The sequence below is a fragment of the Rhea americana genome, unplaced genomic scaffold (assembly GCF_003343005.1).
Source record: "Rhea americana isolate MKP2758 unplaced genomic scaffold, rheAme1 scaffold_128, whole genome shotgun sequence".
NCBI classification, from domain to species: Eukaryota; Metazoa; Chordata; class Aves; order Rheiformes; family Rheidae; genus Rhea; species Rhea americana.
Window position 1 is genome coordinate 2,239,143 of NW_028185350.1, and position 26,690 is coordinate 2,265,832.

Genomic DNA, 26,690 nt, shown 5'->3' on the forward strand with positions numbered 1-26,690 from the left:
CCCATTTCCATCCCCAGCCCACTGCCCCTCGACCCCACACTAATCCTCACTAGAAAGCTAGCCGTCAGAAATAATTAGGAAAAAAAAAAAAAAAAAAAAAAAAAAAAAAAAAAAAAAAAGCAGCTATCTCACAGCCCTAAATTACTGTGAGGGGCAAATGAGAGCAGAAATCAGCCTAACTTCATTGTAACCTATTCACATTTAGAGTTGAGACCCAGAGCTTTTCCCATGGAGAAGAAAGAATACTAAGCATCTTACAGCACTCAGCGCCAGGTAGATAGCAGTCTTGTGTGGTCTACTTATGTGGTCGGTATATAACAACCAGTTCCTCACTTCCCTCCCCTTGCCATAGGCAGATGAGTTTTGTGGCTTGAAACGTACTTTACATGGAGATCTCAGCCTCCAAAAAGTCTTCATGGCTTAGCTTGAGGATGGGATATTGCAGAGCATTAGGACACTGAAAGGTCAGCGTTCCTCTGTTTCCCACAGCACCCTGTCATTCAAACATCATCTCTGTTGTTCCTCCATCCTCGTCCCAAGCAGACAAGCTACCTCTTCCAACCATGAGCCCCCATCTTCAAATGAAGACGATTACAATGTCCAGGAGAAAGGCATCGTTAGGCACAGCAACCCCTCATCAATGCCCTAAAACGTCTCTAACTTTTTGTTTGACTTTACAAAACTATAAAGCTCCATTTTAGCGTATAACTGACACCTACCATCACAAATTTTGTGAAATGAGAATCAGGGACAACCCTCCCGTCCTGACCAACAGCCAAATACCTATATTGTTACAAATTTAACTAAGTCATATAAAAGTTTTTGCCTGGGCATTAGCCTTATTACAGCGGGTAAGATCTCTTTATTCTGAAATGTAATGTAAATTTTATAACATCAAAGTACATAAATCTTTAGACATAATTTTTGAAATTCTCAAGACTATGTACAGATTTATTCTTGCATGCCATCTTGTTGAGTCAGTGTGGAATCAGGACATTAGACTAAAGTCAGTAGGACTTCATGCACGAGCAAAATTACACACGTGCCTAAAGGACTTGCAGTTTTAATGCCTCAATATCCATTCTCACAGACAAGTATTCACAACACAAGTGCAGGATCTTGAGGGGGAGAGATAATTTTTCTTTTACTAGACAATTCTTGAATCAGTGGAACTGCAATATCCAACTAGTATATTAAGATCCTCCATGCTCCTTGCTAGAATAAAAGTAATAGTGCCTACTTGAAGAAAAAAGAAAAACAGAAGATTCAGGTGATCTTTTTTTTTTTGAATAGTAATAATATTTTTCTAAGTTGAGTGTAAATACTTGGAGGGATTGCTCTTCCTCTAAATTTCTATAGATTTAACACCTGCTTACTGAGTATTTTCTTTTTGAAGCAATTCTACCACTATTAAGAACAATCTAGCTGTATTTTTTACTTCAAATATGTTGATGACCCAACAATAAGCCATTAGTAAGAGCCAACTGGAAACCGTTGCCTGACAAAAACGTTAATCTTCCTGTTGAAGAAAATGCACCTTTTTTCTAGAATTTTTTCTGATCAGCTACAAAATACCTTTAAATTTAAAAATCAAATGGATCATATGGATTACACTTTGACAGAAGAATTCTTTAAATGTAGGAATCTAGCCCTTCCCCCTCAACAGATTTGCAGGATGAGTTATTGTTGTGGGAAGATTATGATAAGATACTGCTCTTCAAGTGTGTGTGTGTGTGTGTGTGTGTGTGTGTGTGTGTAGAGAGTAGATATTACAATTTATCATTTTTATTTTAATTATGTATCCCATAATTTCTTCCACAACTGAGAATCAGAGAAAGCAGAAGCTAACATTCTCTTTTCAACTCCTTGTAAAAGAAAGATGTCGTGAGGTGACACACTTGGAGCTATCACAGCAAATGAACATGAATTCACAACAAGGCAGAAATTGAGACCTACAGTATACTATATAACAATGGTCTCTATGTATGAACACCAAAACACAACAAATTTAGAACAGACAAACAGCAGGAAGAAATAAATGTCTACTTGGATCAGAAGCTTCGGCAATGAGGGTACAGGAAAACTAGACACACATTTGAAGTGTGACCCCTCTACATATAGAAACTGTGATCCTACCAGAAGAAACACTAAGCAAAATAGACAAATACTTTTACCTATCTTTTGAACACTAAGAAAAGTACAAAAATAATTCAATAGTTCAATAATATTTCTGTCTAATCTTATCTTCATTATTCTCACACTGTTTTGAATTAGGCAATAATATTAAACAAAAACTAATTCCATACCAAAGTTTGTCAGAACAGTTCAGAGAGTTTGTTTAATCTCAGAAAGGCTGTATTTTGAAAACTTGCTACAGAGAATAAATCCACTCTTTATTACACTGCATAAACAGGTGCACATTAGAATTATCCTGCTGAAGTGTCATCTCATTTTAAAATGAACATAAGTTCTAATCACCTTCAAGCAGYATCACATGGTTAACAAAAAGAGAAGTCTGCACCATTCTGGTTAGTGTCAGACAAAAACAGGTAATGAAGGCACCATAATAAACATTCCCTGATCCCTCACTGTCAATACAAAATTGTCCTGTTATTGCTTCAGTGCCCATCAGTAAAAAAGGATGGACAGTCAGAATCACTCATAACACAGAAGAAGAAAATTTCTTTCCATGGTCAATTAAATTAAACATGCATTCTCCTAGGTTGCAAAGAGAATATATTATGAGCATGTATTATTCATTTAGGAACCGTATCACTAATTTCTTATTAATGAGGATGTCTGATGCATGTGCATGAACCCGTTTACCCCACTGAAGGGCCTACAATGCACAACACTTTCAGAAATCCTTTTATGCAGAACCTTCAAAGCTCCCAACATTCTCAAAATCTTACCGGTCACTGCTAACCATTGGATACTTTTGGCCATGTTTACAAAGCCAGGGAGCTACTAGATAATAAATTACAATTTCTGAAAGGCAGCCTGTCRTGAAGTAAAAAGAAGCTATACATTTCCCACACAACTGGATTTGCCTGCGTAGAGATCACATAAGCATTTTCATAGAAAGCTGTCATTTTGAATGAAGGGCAAGACAAAACAAAGGAAAGAAAAGAAGATAGTTGTGGATGCAGGATACATGATAACGCATATGGAGCTACAGAATCCATGTAAACAAGTGAAGAGAGTAAARTTTCTTCTGCAGAATTTCTTTTCAAAGAAGCTTGAGACTCTTCGGTAAGCTCTATTTCCTCATTTCTTCACATCAATGTGTTCTAAGAGCAGCGCAGAATTGCCTTACTTAACACTAAAGAGTGGTGAGGAGWGTGAGGAAAACAGAATAACTACTATGCTGAAAAAATATTTTTGAAGGATGAAATCTTGTATGCTAGATACCTGTTTAGTACCTCTCACTGATCCTGCAGCATGGAAAAATAATTTTGATGAAATTACTGGAAGCAGGGAACAACCAAGATTGAGCGAAAAACCAGCAGTTAAGCCCTGCTTACAGGGTGGGGTAGAAGAAGCCTGTAGAGGTCTGCAACCAGTGCTGATCCAGAGGATTGTAGCCCTTATTCAATACTTCTATAATTCACGTCACTGGAGGACAGATACTCTCCATCAAACATCATAAATAATTTTGAAGATAGTGTCAACTGGCAAGAATCCCTAGTGCCAGACATCCTAGATGAATGAAATGAATGTAGAAACATATCAAAAGATCTCAAGCAACAGAAGGTGCAAGTTAAGATTCTAAGTTTACTCCACCCCTTGAGCACATGATCACATGTCAGTGTATTAGCTGACCCATGAAATTTCTCTCCTCTTCAAACAGTGTCAAAGTCCTACTTAAAACCCAGAGGGGCATAAATGCTCTTCTGCTCTGGCCTAGATCTACAATGCAGCTTAGGATTCGGACAGGTAGATCTTTTCTTCTCCTTGTGAGCAGAAAAAATCTTTACCCACAACCATTTTTTGCAGCTGCTACACCATTCTTACTAGCTGCACTGCAATGAGATATTTCAATTTACTTTCTTCTCCAAAAGGAAGAACAGTGTCAATTTCATAATCAGAATAAAACCTCTAAATTGAGGTTTACCTGAGGCCTAGAAGGAATCAAATCCAATCAATCTAACTCCTGCTAACTCCTTGAAGCCAGAAGTCTACGTTAGGATCTAGTGTCATCAAGGAGTAAATGAATAAATTGTTTGCTTTCTTATCCTTAATTTCAAAATAATTCAATGATCTGCATTTGATACTCACTGTGCAGCTATTACGAAGGGCTTCAAATTTACGCTGGATTTCATCTCTATGTGCCTAAAGGAGGTAAGAAGTTAATCATCAATTTTTCATACATTAGAATTAGAATCCAACAGCTGTTKCTAAACAAACTGCAGAACAATCTACCAGCAAGCAAAGTTTGGAAGGCAGATGCTGCAGGCTATGAAAGCACTCTGTAGTGGCAAAGAACTGATTAGCAAAAGTCATATCCTACTTAATCAAAATATACTCATGCCCCCAGTTCTGAACTACTTTAGACCAATGTACAAACTCAGAAACTGAATTATGTAGAAGATTCCATCTTAAATGGTCACCAAAAGACACATCAATTCAATGTTAAGTTTGTACATTCTTCACTTTTAAGTTTATTTGAGTTCTTTTCTTTATTTGAGTTCTTTGAGTTCTTTTCACTTCTATATCCAGATTTGTATTTCACGTAAAATAAATACTGCATACAATTTAACGCTTGCAAAGAAAAACTACAATGAAATATTATGCAAGCTACCCCAAATAGCTCTGCCAATCTACCTGATTTCTACCGTAAAGTACCATTTAATCCTGAACTTCTCCAAGAATCAATAATAAAACAGAATAATCAATTCTTTGGAAGACAGCATCCAGAGTTGAAAAGTGCAAACACTTATTTTAAAGAATGCAATATTGCATGCACCATTTTTACTTCCTAATTTACAAGCAAAGCATGACAAAGCAAAAGTTCTTGTTTCAGCCTCATGGCCTCTCTCAAAATTCATTTAGACAGTCAAACTGATTTAACAAGTGTCTAATGTCATATGCTATCTCAGCCCTTAACAAATGAAAGGCACTGTGCACTAGCACATCCAGCCACTTTTCTTTATTGAGAACATTTTCCTTACAGCCAAGAGACTAAACAGGAAAAACTGTTTAGCAGACGTCAAATGTGAGAGCTGAAAAGTTATCTTATCACAACAGGCAACATGAAAAATAAAAAAGTATATTRAAAAAACTTCCAAAACAGAAATACCCTGAGTCCACTGAACCAGACTAAAATGATCTGGAGATGCTGTATCTTATTCCTGCAAGCRCTGGTCCAAAAGCACTACCATTTTGCCAGAATAACTGAAGTAATAACTGAGTGAATGCAGGTCATATACACTCATCTATTTCACTGGTGGTGTAGGTAAAGATAGCAAGCCCACCACCATCCCATCAGCAGTAATACTGGTTGTTATGCAAAGCTCTCAGCTGAGAGGGGACCACCTCAGTTTTGAGCAAAAAAGAATCTAATGTCATGTATTTTTCAGTTATTCTAAAGCACTGATGTTGCTGCTGTGCTTTCCCAGCAGGTACCTGCTTTAGAACAGCTCTGAGCGAACAGTTCTCCCTTCCATCTGTCCAAAGCAGCAATACAATACAAGCACCTGTTTCAGCCAAGTCCATCACCCCTTCTGAAAAGGGATGCACTGGCAGAAATATTCAGAATAACAGTTTTCTGTCAAACGCCACTGGAGCTACAGAATGCTTATTTTCAATACTTCGACGTGACAGGATTGGAAGGTCGCTGGAGATGGCTGCTTCAGTGAGGGTTAGCAGGCAGCCAAAGTAGCAGGTCATATACATCTCTACTCCCTTCCCCCACAGCCCTGGGGATTCGTCATGAAGAAAATACTACTTAGAATCAAGCAATTTGAAAGCATCTTTTTGTACTCAAGAGATAGCAACCAGYAGCATATAATTTAGCATTCCATTTACTGAGAGGAAAAACAAGGCGGAGTTTTAATTGACATTTTTCCTTTTATATCATTCATACAGCTAACAAGAGACTGCAAGATACACACGTGACAATTTTTAACGAAATAAGCACCATAATAAAATTCAGATGTTAACAAAACTATTTTCTCAGGAATTTTGTTTCTTTCAAATAAGTATAAAGCAGGAAAATTAGCAGAAAGTAATCATCAAAACATTTATGATCACCAAGTACTTTCAAACTAACGAGAGATTACTTAAATAAGCAAATCAGAGAGTAAAATTCTTAACAATAACAACTAAAGATGCAACTTCCAGTCTATCACAAAATAATAATGTTCTTGAAAAGAACCAATCAATTTTGGCACAAATGAATCCCCACTAGGAAGCAGTCATATGGTTAAAGGTAATAAGATGAACAAGGCACAATACATGTCCTGCTTTGAAAATTAAAAATTWAGTAGTATAAATCAATATTAACCTTATCATGATACATGCACCTACATAATTCCAGTCTGTAGATTTGGCTCGTAGTACCAATTTTAGAGCTCACCGTGAGAGCTTGAATCTCTTCCTCTGCTTCAGCTGTAGTCTCCTCGAGYTCAGTTTTGGCTTCACGGAGCTGATTCTCCAGGGCTGTCCGTGCAGCCTGCAACCCAGTAATTTGAGATTCACGCTCCTGGAGTGTCAGCTGCAATTCTGTCAACTGCCTTTTCAGTTCCAACTTTTGTTCCTCATGCTCTAGACTAACCTGAATAAGGAAAAAGGAGCATCCATATATGAGTTACTAATATAGAAACTGAGAAATTACAGGAAATGCAATCTCATTTCAAACCTTATTTTAGGATAACATGGCAATGTCTACCCCAAAATCACATCTTGACAGATTGCTTAAGGCATCAAGAAGTCAAGGATGCAGCTTTGTCTACTGCCTAAAAACTACTGATTTGCTTTGGAAAAGGCCAAAAGAAATATGGCTTTTTGAAATAAAAAGAAGGGTACAAGGCAAGTTCCAGGTGTGACACAAATATCATATATCAAATATTAATACAAAAAGAATGCAAGTTGAAATAGTTTGCGGTGATCTTCCCTAACTAAAATTTAAACCACTATATCGGAGAACTTTATGAATAAACATCAATACCAATCTTTATATCTATGTAAACATTGTAAGAATTTTGCAATTTACTTTCATTTTCCCTTTTTTAAAATAAACCAACCAGATCTTCTGGCTCTAGGTTTACTTGAACGGCTTCTTTTGAAGATTTTTTTTGAGGCAAGTATCACCATGTTCAGGGATAAACATTTCACTTCCAGAAACGGGTAAGAACTGAACAAAGCAGCAGAACAGATCTCAGTGCTCAAAATCAATTGCAAACCTTAGCACTTTCCTCGAGTTGTCTGCTATTGCATGTGAATCTGTCTGTTGTGTTGCAGATGTGGGACAAGTCTGCCAGAAACCTTATACTGGTCCCAAACAACTTCTGGTCAAATACGGACGTATGTTGGTCATCCAACCCCCTTAGCTAAAGATAAGATTTCAGTCTTAGCTCAAAACCAGTAGAGTGAGACTAGAGAAGGTAAAAAAAGATTTGAAGTTGATCCAAACTAGTTGATACAAAACTAAAAACAAAGAATGAACCACAGCTCATAAATCTTTCAATATGCATATTTTCTATTGCTGTTAGATTTCCAGAAAACTTCTGAAAATTTTGCATAAAGCAGCATGTTTCCTATTTTCATATAGCATTTTTGTTGTCTCTTTTGGTTTCTGCTCTACAATAAAGTATCAACGGAATCTTTAAGTCTGCAGTCAAGCTGGTCACTGTACCTAACTAAGCTTTTTTCTAATCCATAACCATTCTAGCTGGACAATATTATATTGTACAAAAAAATGTAAATGCAATTCTAAGAAAGCTAGATAATCTGAAAGTTCAGGTTTTGTTAGGTCTAAGAAAGACAAATCCTGAATACTTACTCTTAGTTCCTTCCAATGAGCAATCAGTTTTTAACTCCTGGGAAAAATAAAGCATCACTAGGCCAAAATAAAGTAATACACTTTAAAATACCATTATTTATAGCACATAGAACTAGGACAACTTAATTCTAGTTCTCATTATAATACTCAAAATGTGGTACATTCAAGTAAGTTTGTCTGGAGGGATTAAACCCAAATTTTCACCTCTCGCAGCCTCGTCTCCAACTCCAACAGGCGGTTCTTGTCAGTGTGGTCTTGGTGACTCATCTTTTCCAATTGTTCTTCTAATTTTCGATTCTGGGCCTCTAATTTCCCAGCTTGTGTTTCCAAATAGAACTTCTGTTGCCTGAGCTCTGAAATCATTTCCTCTTGGGCTTTCCTTATAGAAGAAAAACATAAGACACAAACCCCAAATGTCCTTAGAGTATGCCCTTTCACTGGAGTTAAGTAGGAAATAATATACTAAATGTTTCCTGTTAAGCAAAACAGCTGTACCCGAGTTAGCTCTTCGTAGCCCAAATTCTACTCGCCAGTAAACACTAAAATCAAAGAAACAAAAAAGCAAAAAAGCAGCTCATTATTGCTGTCCTCAAAAGATTCATATACTAGTGGGTTCATCAATATACATGCCCAGAGCACTGAAATTTCATACATTTGCAAGTTGCACAGAAAAATGAATTCTGTACATGGTAATCTACAACAGTTCATTCTGTTCATTTTACCAATGCCTTGTTATCTATTTTTCCAWATAGGAAAAAAAATGCTAAAAATAGTTGCTTTCACACAATGTATTTCCATGAGATGAGGTTTAGAGATTTTATTTTTTTTAGTATGTTGTAACAGATCTAGAAAAAATTTAAAGTCTGTCTATACCAAGGCAAAGTTTTGTCTTGGTAGCTCTGATCAAGATCTTCATTAATAAAGTGAAAAAATTTACTTGTGCTCATAAGAATTTTGAGAGCTGGTAACATCTGCTAAAGACAAGAATTAGTTATTACCATAAGAATTTGAAAATTATACTTCTTTTAAAATAACACATTAAAAAACCCTCTTTCTACATTATTTACAATTTCTAGAATCATTTTATCATTCATTTGAAAATTCTGCTTCATATAGTGCCTTCCACTTAGGAACCTCACAAAGCTCTACATATATTAATGAACTAATATTTTAAGAAGCTCACTGTGAGATAAGCTGTTATTAATCCTATCCCAGAAAAATTATGTGGGTTGCCCAAGATAGGAATACTTAACAAAAAGGAAGACTTAACAAAACTAGAATAGAACCTAATTCTTCTGACTCATGTTTCTGTGCATCACACACACAAATAGCCTTTCTCCTTCTTTAAATTTACCTCAAAAGATTATTGGCAGCCAGAACTGCCAAATGGTGTTATTTCTCTTCCTACAGTTTATTGGGCTATCTGCTCAGGAACCTGCTAATCATTAGTTTCCTTAGGTATTAATGGGTAGCACTGTATTTCAGTATTTACCATCCATCAGAGTTTATCAGTGCCTTTACTACATTTTTTCCAGTTCTCTCACACTGGCAAATGTCATTTTATTCACAGTCCAAGAAATAAAAGAAACAGTACAAAAAATATGGAATTTCATGTCATGAAAAAGCTGTACTGAAGTTTAACACAGCTATCTGGAGATTGTTCATTTCTAGTTCTTGTGTTTACTTCTTCAGCAAGCAACATTTGACAAAATTTGTGAGGTTGTACACTCAGTTCAGCACCAATACTGTGACACTAAAGCTTACAGATGCTTCCCAGGAACAAGCTGCGCACTACTACTGTTTTCTTCWGTAATGGCTTTTGCTTCCTCAACAAATTTCCTGGGTAATTAACTGGAGGTCATCTGGATTATACACAACCAGAGTATAAAGCAACTCAGTAATTGCTTTCTCAGCTACTTTTGTAAATATTTTTAGCTGCTCAGGTTAAAAAAAAAAAAGATATTTGAAATATAACAGAAATTGGTGCCATAGCTTGCACATAGCTTGAAGCAAAATCACCACTGAAAAGGAAAACAAACTAAAACAAAGCAACTCTCTGTCAAAATTCTTACTTGCTTGACTCCATTCAATATTACAGGTGGATCTGTCCAAGCACTGCCCAGAGAGACACTATCTAACATTGCATCCTGCAGCTGACAGACATTGAAAACATTTCTGCAAACAGCTGAACTCAATGAATCTTTTAACTTAGTAATAGCATATGCTACACTAGCCCTTTCTTGCACATCAAACAATCTGTGCTTTTTCCTCTACTTGAAATAGGATGCCTTTAAGTCATTTAGGAAGGAAAACCATATCTATAAGGATAAGGAATCTTAGCTAAAATACAAAGCAAAATAAAGTTCAGGCAGTCAGAAAGATCTGATAAAGAAGACCRAAAGGTCCAAGGTTTGCTCTGTGTTTAATAAACAAAAATAATTCACCAGCAAAATAGTTGCTGATTGCACAGTGATTCAGGGTGGTGTTAAATATTGTCCAGTATGATCCCCAAAACACTGAACTGTTTATCTTACTCTCGTCACTGATAAGGAGAACTAGACAGGCTGAAACTGAGAAGCCAATAGAAATATATGCAAGTGCTAGCTGGACAAGAAATAAAACAAAAAAAAATTGAAGCAGAATTCCAAAGATGAAGCTGAGCTATCTTCTACTTCGTTTTACTTATGCCCATTTCAGTAAGAAACCGTCTCACACTTGTGATGAGCATYTCAAAAACTTGTAGGAAAACTCTTGGCTTAAAGTCTCATTTTCTCACTTGTCATTCATTGGCTCAGGAAGGAAAGTTTGTGAAGGAAAGATRTTTAAACTTTTCAATTTCAATATCAAGTAGCTGTCACAGGAATCAAGGGAAATACAAATCTATTAGCAATACATATGTTCAGAAAAGGAATATCTGTTCCTCCACAGGTATTTTACACTTTAAAATTATTAATATTCATTTAACACATTTGGTAAAGTTGCACACAGAAACAGCCTCAGGAGAGGCTCTGAAGTAAACATAGCAATACAAACAAATTTTACTAGCCATGTTTGAGAAAACACAAAATAAGCATTGAATTATAACTATTTCGAGAATGAGCACATTCTTCCATCACAGATAAAAATAAGTGGGAAGAACAGCAGGCCTGTGGAAACCTACTTTTAGGTTTAGAGAACAAATTTTACTGAAAGCTGTTCAGTAGTGACCAATTGGTTAGCAGTTGCTGTACTTACATGTTCCTCTGGGTAAAAAGGCTGCTATTTGCTGCCAGCTTATTGGCCTCAGACAGTTCCACTATTCTCTGCTCCAGTGATCTAATCTTCGAATCCATGGCATTGATCATCTGAAATAAGAGTGTGTGCYTTTGAGATCATATAACCAATGTGATTTTAAAAGCAATGCTTAAAAAAAAGTCTCCAAAACCTTATGCAGAAACAAAAACAAATAAAAGAATAAGGATCAAATTGTGAAACAAAGGAGCACCACAGATGCAAAAATCAGAACCATTTACAATAGCTCTTCTACTGCTTTCATATTGAGGGCAAGCAGCTATTATATTACCTGTGCACTGCATGACCTATACACAGCAAGCCATCTGGCTGCTTTTAAGGAAAYGTTCATGAAGGTATCTTAAATTAAAATACACCCTTTAAAATTATTATTAATCAGTAGATTTCCTTCATCACAACTCAGCAGCAATGCAAAACCTCAAAGACGACTATCTTGCTCAAAATCAGAGACTCAAAAGTAACTCTTAAAATGCCTTGATTTCCAGTTCAGCTACACATACCGCCTTCTGTTCAGCCAGGACTTTACATTTTTCACGTGCTTCCTCTTCATGTCTTCTCAGCATATTCTCAAGTGCTTCTTTATCAGCAAGATCTTTCTTCATCTGATTTTCCAGCACCTAAATAAAGACATTTCTTTTGTTTAATTTATTTTTGTTTCACTGGGCAAAGGGAAAACAAAAAGAGAATCGTCAAGAAAAATAACAGTGTATTAAGCAATTGATTGTATTGCAAGCAAAAGTAGAGCCAACACGCAATGGCAGGAAATCCCTGGAACGTCAAACTCAAAAAAGAATGAAGACTGAATTTAATGATGGAATTTTATGAAGACAGCAGTGCTTTTCTTCTTTTTTTTAAAAAAAAAAAAAAAAAAGTAGTCCTATAATTTGTGTTCGAGAAACATCTCAGACTAATGCAACAGAAATATCTGGACACCATAGGATATCTTCTACTATTCCAGTAACATCTATCTTGTATCCCGAATCCCTTTCATCCGGCTTCCTGATTTCCCCTCCTAAACCTTCATTATATACGTCCCCACTACACATGGTTTCTGTTTTTCTTCTAATTCCTTTCCCAGTCCCTATCCTCTTTTCCAGTTTTTATGTCACCACTTCTTCTTTCCCAACATCTAACTCTGATCTTCCTGTTTTCTGTCATTCTCCTCTCATTCTTGAATACTATATGCTAAAATCTGCCAGGAAACCCTTTTTCCTTCATGTTTCTCTCATAAAATTCCTTTTCTTCTTTTAAATATTACATCCTCTTAAATTTAAGGTGAAATGTAGAGGTATAGTCCAAAGAGAGAAAAAGAGCAGGAAACAGATCATGTTTACYAGAAACAAAGATCCTTACAAAATGCACTGACTAGCTATGGTAGATTCTTTAGAAAAATCCTTGAGTAGAGCACATACTCCCATTTCCCAATTTGCTTTTTCAAATTTTAGATCTTACCTATAGTTCTACTTCTAACTATTTGTTAAGTCTTAYGCTATCCTGCAAAAGACAAAAACAGAGTGGGTGTTTTATGTGGCTTCTTGGCAGATGTTACAGTTCCAAGAAGATGAAATTTCAGAAAATCTGTAGTATTTGCTGAATTTAAAACTTTCAGGTAGGCTGCGTGAATTCTCTTAAATAAATTAACAAATCAAAGGTAGGAACTGAAAGCCTTTTCAAGATGYGAAATCCAACAGCATTAAGTAGAAATTATTTAGTTAGTAGTGGTCAAGTTACAATTAACAGCTGCGTTCTTTTCGTTCYGACTTCCAATGCCACATGCTTTAATACAGTGTGAAACAACAGGTAAGATACAATGGCACACGTAGAAAGAAAACTTATTCAGACTTCGCYAAGCTCTCTGAATAACACTTCAACAGTGGCAAAGCAAGAAGGCAACTCGCAAGACAAAGTAAACAGAGCCTAAAGGCAACTGTTCTTCCCTGAAACCATTCTACCTACAAAATATTGTATGTAAATGATAAAAAGATATTTTTACTTTGAGTTTTTCCTCATAGAATTGCTCCTTCTGTTTCAGCTGCAACTCCAGGTGTTGTGCTGCAATCTGAGCCTCACGATGCTTTTCTTCCAGTTCCTAAAACACCAGGGATTCATATTCAGACATACAAGGAAATAGGCAGTTCTTTATATGTGTATTGCACATGTATCAAATATTCATTCATTCTCATATTTTAGAACTTCATACTATCAAACCTCTAGGCCACGGCTGCCACTATGAAAAAGTATTATGAAAGCTGCACATTATCAGTTTTAAGCTTTGCATATTGCTGCTGACCCACCTACTCTACAGCTGCGGGGACAGAAATTTTTGGGTTTGGCAATATAYACCTCCACAGTAAGAACATCTGTTTTCCAATAAAGTATTCTCAAAAATGGGCCAAGGATGTTTTGTGACAACAAGCAGTTATAGACACTTCATGGCTGCAGTGGCACCACAGGAAGTTCAGWTCTATTTTTAACAAGCTCTCTCAGAGGTCTCAATAAAGGGGCTTTTGCTACCTATGCTTTTTGTTCTACATTCATAGAATGGGAATAATATTTACTTTGCTGTGTTATTCAGATGAATGTGCTCAGGATAACCATTAATGAATTGCTTTGAAAGTGAAAAGTGCAGGATGCAAAATATGTGGTAGAGGGTACCAGAATATTTTTATCCACTTTATCTCATATGAATAGTTTGAGCTTAGCAAAGTAAGGACTTAAATAATTCTGCATTCAGAAGCTAGCTGTTTTGATAAGAGGAACGTTCTGTTGTCTGAATATATTATTGAGAATATATCCCTAGGCACCTTTCAAGAGATCACCTCTCAAGAATTGCATTTAGAACTTTATGCTCATCCATTGCCATATTTGCCATTCCAACAATTTCTTTAGAACAACAGGCAGGTCCAGATCTATAGTTCCCTACCAGCAGGCTGACTACTGCATACACAAATTCAAGTTTGGAGATACCTCTAGGTTTCTTGCCTGCCTTTGTAATTGTACAGTGCAGGAAAATTTCCTGGTATTTCTGCTTCAGCACACTTCCTACTCTCTTTTCTGACCATCCTCATCTTGAAAACATACAAAGACTTTGCTCCAGTAATTGCTATAAATCTCTTTTTCCAGAGGTAAAAATCAAACAGGAAGTTCACCAGAAGTAGGTCAGCCACAATGCCTATTACCCAACACTTCTGCATGGAACTGCTGCTTTTTGCAGCAATTCAAATATATCTCCCAGCAACGAGAGGGACAATTTACCTCCTCCGGAAGCCCACACATTTTAGGTCCTGGCAATGAATCAGACAACCAGATCAGCACAGCAGCTTCAAAGTTACCAGCACTAGACTGCTCATTTTGCAGTAGAAGCTTTACCAGTGTCTGAAGTGGCATTTTACAGCCCATGTGGGCTTAAAAAGGTAGTCTTTTACCATTCCAGCTCTCGCTTAGTGTTCTCTATGTAGCTCTAACTTTCAGTCATTATTACCATCATAGTAATGATCTCCACTTTCAAGCAGTAAGAAGTAACTTCTCTAACTTCTTTCTTAGTTTTATTCAGATCAGCAGGTCTTCTAATACACTGCTCTCTCTCTCAAATGTTTCTTCTCKTACAAGTCCTGTATCTGTCTGCTTTCAGCTTTTTCAGCAAAAACATAAAAAACCAGGATATTCTCACTACTATGCTTTCATTGCTTCTTCCCCACCTCCTCCAAGGCCTTATGAGACTTCTTATAGAAATAACAAAGATCAAATCCAAGCWGCATCATGCTTCAGAATTAAGTGATCTCTCAAAAGCAATTCAGGCATCATACATCACAATCTTATGTACTATCACCTATAAAAACCCCTCCTAGAAGAATGGTATTGCTATTCCYGAGAGATGTTAACACAAAAAGCTCTCAGCTAGCCTATTTTCATTCATTTTATTTGCTGTCCTTTTTATACCAGGAAAAGTCAAGTGTTTAAAGAGATCAGTATGAGGGAAAGAGGAGGAGAAGTGGAGAAAAAAAATTAAAGATGTAAACCATTACTCCATGGTCTCCAAATCAGAGCTGCAGGGGRCTTGGAAAGATCCTGTAGGATTATTTCTTCAATTCCTGTTTGTCCTTTTCTATAAAATACCTTTGTGTTTCCCCAAAATTCTGCTAGAACTCTCTGGAAATTACCTATACAAACTGTGAAACATGTCCCATGAAGTAAAACAATTAATTAGTAATTATTTCTGCAGTCCCTTACAGTTTTTCCTTCACCAAGAATGTTATCAAAGCTAAGCTACAATGCCCAAGTACACACAAGAAACTTATGAAATGATTCAAAGTTTTACACTATTTCTAAATACAAAGTTGGCTCTGCACCCAGCAAAGCCAAAATCTTCCACTTACCATGCATTCATGTTATCAAAACAATCTGAAGGAGGGAACATTATGAAAGACTAATTCTACCTTTTCTCAGAGAGTGCTTCAGTGTTCTGATCCTAAAGTCTACATATGCAGCCATTACTCAGAACAAATACGCACTCCAGATACAATTATTTATACATTCCCATTACGCCTTCCTTGGGTTTGTCTATATTCAGGATAAAAAGAACTATCTTTTTGACTTCATCATATATCCCAACATGTTCAAAACATAAGCTGTCCTGGTAGCAGCCATTAAAGAAACAAGGCAAAGAGAAAAATCCTTTTTAGGATTATAGTTTTATCTAACTTTATTGAACTTTACATCCAAAACCCAACAAAGTAGATAAAACGCATAATGCTTCTTYTGTTAAACATTAACTGATCTTCCTTCACTTTGGCTATGAAAATTAAGTTTGCACATTATGTAATCATCAGGTTTGCCATATCTTCACAACTACAGTGAACACTTCTTTCTTTCTATACTTTTTTGTGTGTCCACTTTAAGAAACTGTCAGAAGTATTCTAACAAAACATTGCTGATGTAATGGAACAACATCATTCAAATCTGTAATTCATCTTCTTGAGCAGCCTCTTTAGAGGTGTACTCCCCAGAAGACAAACATACTGGTTTTCATGACYTAGGTTTGGAGACTGGCAATGTAATAAAATTAAAAATATCACTTTCCCCTGCAAACTGACATCCTTGCAGTTGTAATGAAGAAAAGTCTATTACTGAAAGGGCRTTAGGAACACAGAGAATTCATGAGAAACACGATTTAATTACTCTACCGTAAGATTATACTTCCTGTCCCAGAGAAGTAAAAGTGTTAGAAGCACCCTCTACTTATTTCACTACAGACTAAAGTACCAACTAACTATAAAGACTTAATGGATTTAACAAGGAGAGAAACAAGAAATTGCCAACAGAGATGGTATGTGGGTGAAAATGGATCTCTGACAAATATTATCTTTGGAGAAGAACAGTTTAGATGACTAATTTCACTCTGCTACAAAATGTAAGCATTTCAAGTAGATCTGACCTCTAAATTCCTTTGTAATGTAGTTTAAAAGCTAGATATCGATGCTTTCATTGTTGCAGAACTTTGTACTGCGAATGTCTGAAACAAACACTAGGTAATTAATTTAAGTATTATTAAGTTGACTTAAAAGCACTCCCACTAAGCAACTAGAATTTTAAAGTAGTCTTAAGATTACAGGTACAGGAGCACTGTACCTAGAGCACTCAAGCTATTTCCAGTATGAGTGTTACATGAAATCAATCCCTTTATTCAACAATTTCCACCTTATTCTATGCAATTCTAAGTCTTCTGTTCCTTTCCTACCCTTTCTTACAAACTCTTACCCTTTATCTTTCATTTTCACCTCTGCTCACCAGAATTTTTTCTGCCATCTGTTGAATCTGTTGAGATTTAGTCTGAATATCTTCCTTAAGACGGTTTTCTCTTCGTTCCACAGTCTCTAACCTCTTCACTTGGTTCTCCAGAGAATGGCGCCGTTCCTGCAAAGCAGGAATTAATTGTCATTTAGGCTAACCAACTTTGTATTATCACAAAGCAGTACATAGTCTCTGGAAAAAGTCAGCTGAAGCAATCAGTCTGAGGTCATCTTTTAAATCTGAAATCCTCCTCATGCATCAAATCCCTTTTCCTAACCACATGAACCACTTTATGAAAATAAAATTAGCCTCTCAGTGAGTTTTCTTCAGAGAGATATATTTTTCAATTAAAAATGGATTAATGTCTAACATCACTTTCCTACAAAGTGTTACTACAGGAATACAATTCACTGTCATCTAGCTGATGGTTCCTAAAACCAAACACATCCCCATAACTAATGTACTCTAGACAGACATTCTCCACTCACCTCTGCTTCAAGCAATTTCTTCTTCATGCTTTCATTAGAATCTTCCCGATTCTGCAGTTTCTCCAACTCTTTCTCAGCTCTTTCCTTTGCCTGACGGATATTCTGAAGAAGTTCAGTTGCTTCAGAGCTAGCTTTCACAGCCTAAGTCCAAAGGAAAAAAAAAAGTATTATAAGAAAAACACACACAAAGATTTGCAGCATGAAAAGATCATAATCTCAAGATGTTCAACATCCTGAATAAAATTGCTATAGAACTTTGGTCTAACAGTCTAAAATTAAGATAACCTACAACTACCATGGGAACCCAAATTCTAACTTCTATTAGATGATTCATTCCTGTTTGACAAATACTTGGAAATCCAGTAGAATTACATGTTGATCTTCTCTGTGAGAAGTTTCTAGTTGTCTTTATGTACTCAAGGTAAACTCTAGCCCCAAATTCAGCTCAAGTGCCTGAAAAGGGCTCACAAAATAATGTTGCTAAAACACTGGATTTACCAACAAATAATTTCTTAGAATTAATGAAAAGACAAAAGAAAAAATAAAACATGACTTTTTGGAATATTAGAAATATCACTTCTATATAGTTAGGCGTCCCTATACCTGCTCCAGATCACTAATCCTTAAAAAAGTCCTCTTTAGTAGGTAGCCAAGTTTGAAAAAGCTTTCTCAATTTTTCGCTACTATGGCAAGTCCTCTCTTTTCTGCTAAAAAAATCTTAAAGAGAAGTGTATCATCTAGAACAAAGGATTTTCCATACTGTTCTTACAGTGCCTTCTTAAGTGACAGACTGATCACAACTATAAACATTAGATATTACGTACTTCCTTCAGCTTACATTGCCAAGGATTTTTATTTCTGTTGTGAACCCTTACTGTTCAACTTATTTTGTGTGGATTAGAAAGTGATTTTGCAATTAAAACAGTATTCTGAAAGACTAAACTGAGCCCCACATATATTTTAATAGGGASATGAAAAGATCTGAGCCCTGGTCTTCAAAATTAAGAGACCAATGCATTGCACACAGCATACCTAAATTGGCCTTTCAAATTAGAATTTCTTTACTCTACTCCAGTTCTGACTCAGTTTCATTTGTAAAAATAAACATTGTTGACATGTCTCAAGAGCAGAAAAACATACTGAGAACACCAGTGATTTCAGATACCAGCTCCCACCCCCTTTTCCCTATCATCCCCCATGCTATGACTAATTCTATTTTTGAGTATGAAACAAAGTGCATCCCTCCCCTGCATTAAGGTTTCACTGGAAAATGCTGTGGAAAATTCATTTTCACTTCTCAGACATTACCTTTGTCAGCTTCTCCTGCAGCTCCTGGATTTTGGCCTGCTGCTCTGTATTGATCTGCAGTTAAATAGAAAGACGGGGGGGCAAAATAGTGATAAAACACAAAAGGAGAAAAAAGTCCTCTGTACTTAAGATACTGTATTTTAATTCACTTTTCATTACCTTTGTTTCTCCCTATAAAGTCCAACCCACAAAAATGTTCCTGTGCAAATCTGCTCCCATTTTACTAACTTTTCATGCTTTGATCACCAAGCAGACTTCCCAGTGTGACAGAGCAATATTCAGAATTCCTTCTGTTTTTCATTTGTTACTCTTTATTCATAAAAAAAAAAAAACGTTATGTATTACTAATCTAACTCCAAAAACAAATTACACATAATGGCTCAGCCTGCGTCCAGCTTCTGAACACAATCATCGTGAACAGGATGGTCAGACAGAGCTTTAAATCAACTCAGAAAGAACAGTGAATCCCACAGAGAAAAACACGCACGGACAAAAAGGATGTCAGAGTATGCATGCCACTGACTAGCCAAAGTCACTCTTGGTTTCTGCCCATAATACGAAAGACTCAGGAAGCAAGCTCGAGGTAGCATACCTTCTCCAACTTGGAATACAACTCTCCTGCTTCAGTTTTTCCTTGATCTTTAGCCTGTAACTTAAATATAAAATACATAACTCTCAGGAAAAGTTCTAGGATGCTGCACTTCTATTCAGTCATCACCCCATGCAGTCGTAACACAAGCAGTTTCAGAACGTACGAACTAAGTCGTTTGCAGTGTACAATTTAGAGCCATTTTGCATTAGTTGTACAAGCCATACCCATCTTCAGAGGACTCACAAACAACTCGTGCGTGTGTAAAACAGCACTAGAAATTCAAATATAAACTCCCTTTCCCATGAAGCCTAAACTACCTTTTGCAGTTTGTTGTGACTTTCAGTAGCTTTACGTTTGAACTCTTCAGCTGCCAGTCGGGACTCTCTCAACTCCGATTCATAAAGATCACTACGCCTGCGAGCCGAAATAAGGTCCTCTTCTAATTGATTCATCATCAGCCTCATTTCTTCTACTTGAGCTTGATACTCCTGTGGTGGTGGTGGAAGGGAAGGATATTACATTTTAGAGGCCACAGGGAAAACACATGGAGCAGCAGATCCCAGAATATTGATTGTAGGCAAGAGGCACAAAGTGAGAACATGTAGAAGAACAGTAAAGTACAAAATAAAATGATGACAGCTAAAAAAAACCAACATATCCACAGTATTCTGGTTTTATCTTTGCCATTTTCAAGCCAATACAATATAGTCAAAGCATTGATTTCTGGAGAATGGCTTCACTGCAGAAACACACACATTTGTCTAGATACAAATTATAAAATTTACTTACATATTCTTATTTCTAAAAATACAAATATGTTTTTGAGTTGATGCCTCTACTAAATTTCCAGATGCTTTCTCAATATATATATTCTCAGGCTGATAATACAAAGATTACCACAGATCCGCACAGTTAGGGTAAAAGGAAAGGAGGAGAAGCAGAGGAGAGCATACTGTGGCTTTTAGCCATCGGTTATTTTCTCTTGACAGAATTAAAGAAGAACATAGTACTCTGTAGGGGAGAYCACATAATATCAAATATTAACCTAGAAGAACTGTCTAAAAAGCATGATTGTACTGAAGATATCAATGAGATTGGTTATTCAAACTGACTCATGAGATTGCTTCTCTTATCTTCATTAGAAGGACAGAATTAAATTATGATTATTTAGCATTTAATAAGCCCTGTAAGTATATTTTCTTTTCATAAAATTATTTTAAACAGAATTATTTTTTATGAAGCAAAGAACAAGCAGAAAATACGCACATCAAAGGCTAGGATGGAGAGGGGTAGCAGGTCTACCTTTCTCACAATTTTAGTATCTTATGATACTCCTGACTACCCCCACACATTTAAAAGTGCAACTTTTCTGTCTCATGACAAACTCAAGCTTGTAATCACTCCTGACAGCCAGTCAGCTGCCCTTTGACAAGTGATCCCATGAATACTGAACCTAAGGTCATCCAATGATACTCTAGCAACATGAAAAGCTGATGTTGCTTTTTGAAGATGATGGACCTTTAACAGACTGCTTTCCTATCCATCACCGAAGCTAAGGCAGAGTGACTCTTTGGTTCATAATCCCCAATGATACACTAGTTCATAAGTCAAACTGAGAACCTCACTCTTTCCAACCAGTCTCTCTAYGGGTGAGTTTATTTTCATGCTGGAAGGAACTAGAGCCTTTTATATTAAGTCAGCACACATTAATTCAAATAATCTTTTCATACAATCACATCTGTGAAGAAAAAGAACAGTTTGAAGGAATACATGTTCTGCTCAGAAATCATCATTTGTGAAGACTCTTCCACAACACTTAACTCTTTTATCAGTAAACACTTGATCAAAGAATTACTCAAGTATCCTAGTACAACTTGAATCTGCAGTCCTACCCTGAAAATATCAAACGCTTAATTACTGTTTTGGAACTCCGTTTTGCAGTTAAGATAACTGGTTCTCTCTCAAGCTTTGGCTATTCAACAGCAAAACTCTAAGGGACACTTCCACCTCACCTCCCCATGCCCTCTGCCATAAAAAATAATGATCCAAGTCTTTTCTGGCTAAGATCCACCTGCTGCTATGAATCAGCACAACTATCCTGGCATGTTTTATGCAGCGTTCTAGCACATGGATTTCAGATGCACCAGAAGACCCCCAGATATGAAAATCTGCAGCATATTCCAGACCCATTTGCTGACCTAAGCAGCACTTTAATAGCATAAATCTTAAGCAGAGTTAAGATTCCAGTGCAGAATATTCACCCTAGTGCACTTTGATTGAAAATTACTTGCACTACTTTTCTTCTGTTGAATGAGTCTGAATATTTTAGGAATCTGTTCATATTTATCRTCACCAAAATGTTCCATTCTTCACTATTTAAAGCAAATTTGCTCTGGCATAATGAGCTTTAGATCCCTTGCATTACATAGAACAGCCATCCAAAAGAATGCTGTAGATATCTTTGGAGGCCTGCTACCTGCAGAGTGTTGTTTTTGCATTACATTACTTTTTACATAAGAGCTGCTCATGTCATGAGAATTATTACCAAGATTTCTGGGCTTCCTTGTCTCAATTACTATGAGATTAGTCAGTCAATGTTTGTAAAGCGCTTTGAAGATGAAAAACAGCAGATAATTGCAAAGAATTGTTTAAACTCCATAGCAAATTTCAATTTCTTTTTCTCAATATAATGTGTTGCTATTAATCCACAAAACCGAACGGATTCTGTCTTGTAGACTATTTTTAATCCTAGAAGTGCCCACATTTGTCGTCATATTTTCATTTAATTTTGACATTTTTTTCCTTATGAACTCTATGGATTAATGAATTCTCAACACTGTTTTAGTGAGAAAAAATTATGAACATCTACTTCACAAGGATATTAACTCAGAGAAAGAACAGTTAGGCACCACAGATTCTATTTTGAAAGACTACTGAACACTTTAAATGGTCAGGTAAGAAAAAAACAAAATTAAGGCTAGCTCAGTTCTCTTGCAGGTAAGGTTCGTGAACTTGCAGCAAAAGTTAACGGTAGTTAAATTTGTTTGGTGTGACTATTTACAATGGATAGTTTTTCTAATGCAAAATATTGCCGCTTTCTCCTAAGTTGGCTTTATAGACAAAGTACCTTCATGACCAGGTAAAGAAAAACTTTAAGTTTGAAGTCTGCGCATACTGCAAGTAATCACAAAAGCATAATTTTGTTTGTTCTCATTTTGCTTAASAAACCACATGAAAATACAGATTGAGAGTCATCATAGCCCACCAACATAAAATGCAATCCTAGCAACAGAGCCACCCTGCTCCCCAAAGAAGCAGGTATACCTGTTCTTTGATCTCTTGCAGTTTTCGGCTCTGCTCTCTGATATCGTGAAGTAGCTGTAGTGCCTTATCATCTTCCTGAGACACCTCCATCCGTGCCTGCTCCAGGCTTCGCTTTAAGCTCTGCAGAGAGCAAAGTGTTCAATATACAGAGTCTTTAGCTTTGCAGATGACTGCATAATAAAGATCTTTAGCTATGGAAACCCCACTTTGAACATTGTAAGGCATCATAAATTGACACACCAGTGGTTAAACCCTGAAAAATTCTTGGTGAGTGCTTCTTCCATCTGGATAGAAGCAGTCCCTTTTACAAACTATCACCTACTACATTGAGATCTTAGCTCAAATCTCTAATTCCTCACATCAAGTTTGGAGACTATAATCAAACACAGATCACAAAAGACATCCATTATTGACAACATTTATCTATCTTATATCTAGCACAGTTAATTCCCAATCTAGACACAATCCTTCAATTTCATGTAACTAACAATCCTGTTCATTTTTCTTGTTGCTGTTCAAGTGAATTAAATCCTTTAATAATTGTTAAAACTTTTAAAAAGGGCAGAAGAACTGCTTCAAGATCTCACCACATACCTTACCTGCACATTTCAAGACAGGTCAGTAGTCCTTCTATCAATGTACAATTGCATATCATTCTTCCCCAGAAAGGTATAAAGTTAGTTTACCTATTTACCTAGTAGATTCTGGTATGGGAAAATCATTCAGCCCAGTTTCAAGATATATTTCCCAACACACATATCCATTGGGAATGCTTTTCAATTCTCTGAAACAGAGTAGTGTCTGGACTTTTATTCTTGGTAGGAGATGGGAAACAGAGCAATATACTCAACTGGAAATACAGAGATTATTAGCTAGAATGAAAATATCCTCACCAGAATCTTACCAAGACAACAGGGCAAACATCTCTACTCCCTGAAAAATGGTAAACRACCTCTAAAGATATGGCTTTAGGGTCACATTTTTGTATTCTATCTGAAAAACAGCAGCTCGCCTCGCATCATCCCTGCCATTATGCTGCGAAAATGGATCAAGCTGAACTCAGAATACCACAGACTGAGGCAAAAGCATTGTTTCATCTTACTTGACTTGAAGCTTACTTGACTCTAGCTACTGGTTAGGCTCCATCCTCCTCTGGCTAAGAAACTTGGAAGTCAAACCCAAGCATGTTTCTAGCACAGTTGGTAGACAAGAACTGCAGATAACTTCAGCAAGACCAGAACAGTAGTTATTCCTATATGATGTTCTAAGCACCTAGCATTAAAACAAAATTTAAGTAAAACTATCAAACAAGCCTTTACAGCACTCTGCAAACAATTTAGTGCCCCATTTTCAATAGATGTCCTCTCATATATTCTATCAAGCACCCCACTGAAACCATGATGGAAGAGAAAGCCAAAGACCACCAGACTTCAGGTCTTGAGGGAAAGGGACTAGTGTAAAGGCTCACACTGCATTCTGTGATATAGGTGGCCAGGTCCTGCTCCAGGAGGGATCGCTGGGTCTCAGAGGCTTTCAGTTCCACCTCCTTTTGGCTAAGTACAGCCTCCACCTCTGACACTCTCCGGTGCAACCGCGTCATTTCCTGCTCCATCTGCAATAAATACCAAGAGGTTATAAAGGGGGCTTCAAAAAGCCTTGTTAACTGCTACTTTCAGACCTCTGTGAGGAATTTGTCTCCAGGAGACTCTTAGCTATATTTTTCCAAATGGTGTTTAAATTCCGATACCATTGTCTCTGCTCCAGGAATGCACAGTTCTTCTCAAGGACAAGTAGTAAGTCTAAGTCACCCCATTCATTCAAGCTGCTTGTTCATATTCAGTCATTCTTCGAACCCCAGTTAGCAAAGAAGCCACAATCATTTTTTCACCTGATTTGCAGAGATGGATCACTTTAACCTTATCCCAAATCCATGTTGCACCAGAAGATGGTTCCCCCCCATCTCCTTGTCAGGAGCAAATGGTCAAATCCAGAACAGAGAAGGGAGAAAAGTAATTGAACTCTCATAAAAGTCTTAAACAAGCAGTAAGTTTTAAAAGATTCCACTGGGTTGAGCACAGCAACTGCTATAAGATGTTCAGCATAACCAGTGATGTGACAACAGTTACATAAGTAGAAGCTGATGAATTAAGAAGAGAATCTCAGAACAGAATTGCTGTAATTGTGCAACTGACGAAGAAGAGGCACGGCCCGCGGGAAGAAGCGGTCGTCTGTGTCATGCTGAGAAAAGCACTATTTAAAATCCAGAGCTACTTCTTGTTAAGGTAAAAGTATCTAGAGCAACAGCATGGCCTAAATTCATCTCCCTTTGTACTGGACAGGAAGCCACCTCAGTGAAGAAAAAGCACTTTGCCCGCCACGAATCTGGATGATCAGCAGCATCTGACAGATTCCTTGACATACAGTGGTTGTAGATTCCTGGTGCAATGGAGATGGCCAATCGCACAAATAAATACCTTGTGACACTTGTCCTGAGCGTCTTGGAGTTCTTTGCTCTTGAGAAGAAGTTTCTTTTCCATGGAGCTGACCTTGGCTGGAGAGTCCAAACTTGAAAAAACAGATCTAAAAAAGTAAAGCCAAACAGCGCATAAGTATAAGTAAAAGGTAAGAAATCAGAGCTTATGCAGCCTTGGTAAAGTCATGGGCACTAGGATAAAAAAGATACTAGGATAAAAGAAAGGTGCAGCAACCACAGTCTAACAGGTATCATGGCAGACCAAACATGCTGTAAGACCTGATGGCACTATGCCATTATTAGATAACACATAAACACTTCTTCTAGCTACAAAATTAATACTTTCCAGCAATGATTTTTATATCAGAGCATAAAACAATAAACCATAGCAATATTTTTGTATAACTCTTGTACAGGTTTATATGTGTAACAAAAACAAAGCATAAAGTCATTTTAACCATTTGGAAGATAACAAGTTTTCAGAGACTTGTTTATTTACTGTGCCTTATTGTTAAATATTTTAAACCTATAATCAAACAAAGTACAAAAGCACCAAAAATTCCAACATGTAACAATCACACTGAAGGAAAAAGAATGTCATTTCTTTAGTTGCCGTCTGTGATTCAAAACTCAACTGAAACTTTCCCAACCCAACTCAGATGATCCCACAACCTCCATCAACATCAATATGATTAGTCACGTTGCAGAACTTCAGAGTTGCATTTTCAAGTTGTCTCATGAAAAAAATTACTTAACTGCACTATTCAATGCAGTTGGATTCCAGAAAACCGAGGAAAATATTTACATTTTCTTAAGCTTTCTGTCTAATTGAGCCTCTACATACAAATGGTGACAAAAAGGTCACCATTTCTATTAGTGAAAATTCATTCTAGAAAAGGATAAGAAGCCACTCAATGTTTTGGAGCATATTTTTAGTGTTTTGCAGTCTTAAATATGTAATTTTCAGTCAAAAAAAAWTAAGTGAATGCATCAAAATATAATTTTAAAAATCACATTCTCTCTCRCATAAAATGATTCAGACTAGATATCTGAGCACTAAATGATGGAACCAGTGTTAACTGATAGTTGAAAATGCATAAGTACAATGAAGGTGCTAATAAAAGATCATGCAGTCTGCCCACACATTGCTTTCTGATTCTCCTGGCCACAGTTTGGTATGCAGCCAGTTATCCCCATGGAGAAAAATGAGCTTTGAGCAGCTCTCTGCATATAGCCATACACCCACACACAGCAGCACAGTCTCTTCTTAACACCAAGGAAAGTTTGATTCTATCACCACCATTTTCTGGGAAAAATCTACTCCTAAATCCAAATCTATATGCAAGATAGTCACACACACAAAAATGGATTTTTATGAAACTGCTGCAGCAACATRTATGTATCAAAACAGATCTTAAGTAC

General features: G+C 36.7%; 1 protein-coding gene across 7 annotated transcripts in view; it reads right to left on the reverse strand.

Annotated features, from left to right (window-relative positions):
- The window catches only part of CIT (citron rho-interacting serine/threonine kinase), a 73,103-nt gene that overhangs the window by 24,422 nt on the left and 21,991 nt on the right, over window positions 1-26,690 (reverse strand). For 5 of the 7 annotated variants that reach the window (XM_085326177.1, XM_085326174.1, XM_085326173.1 and 2 more), the window contains exons 11-24: window positions 25,270-25,375; window positions 24,264-24,407; window positions 22,796-22,915; window positions 19,789-19,959; window positions 19,472-19,531; window positions 18,880-18,933; window positions 17,572-17,712; window positions 17,081-17,206; window positions 13,287-13,382; window positions 11,794-11,910; window positions 11,237-11,346; window positions 8,207-8,381; window positions 6,578-6,775; window positions 4,279-4,332 (exon numbers count right to left, since the gene is read on the reverse strand). In XM_085326177.1, coding sequence (XP_085182303.1) covers window positions 4,279-4,332; window positions 6,578-6,775; window positions 8,207-8,381; window positions 11,237-11,346; window positions 11,794-11,910; window positions 13,287-13,382; window positions 17,081-17,206; window positions 17,572-17,712; window positions 18,880-18,933; window positions 19,472-19,531; window positions 19,789-19,959; window positions 22,796-22,915; window positions 24,264-24,407; window positions 25,270-25,375 — 1,672 coding nt within the window. Of the gene's footprint in view, window positions 1-4,278; window positions 4,333-6,577; window positions 6,776-7,403; window positions 7,551-8,206; window positions 8,382-11,236; window positions 11,347-11,793; window positions 11,911-13,286; window positions 13,383-17,080; window positions 17,207-17,571; window positions 17,713-18,879; window positions 18,934-19,471; window positions 19,532-19,788; window positions 19,960-22,795; window positions 22,916-24,263; window positions 24,408-25,269; window positions 25,376-26,690 lie in introns of all 7 variants that reach the window. The other 2 variants (XM_085326178.1, XM_085326175.1) reach the window with 2 other exon arrangements.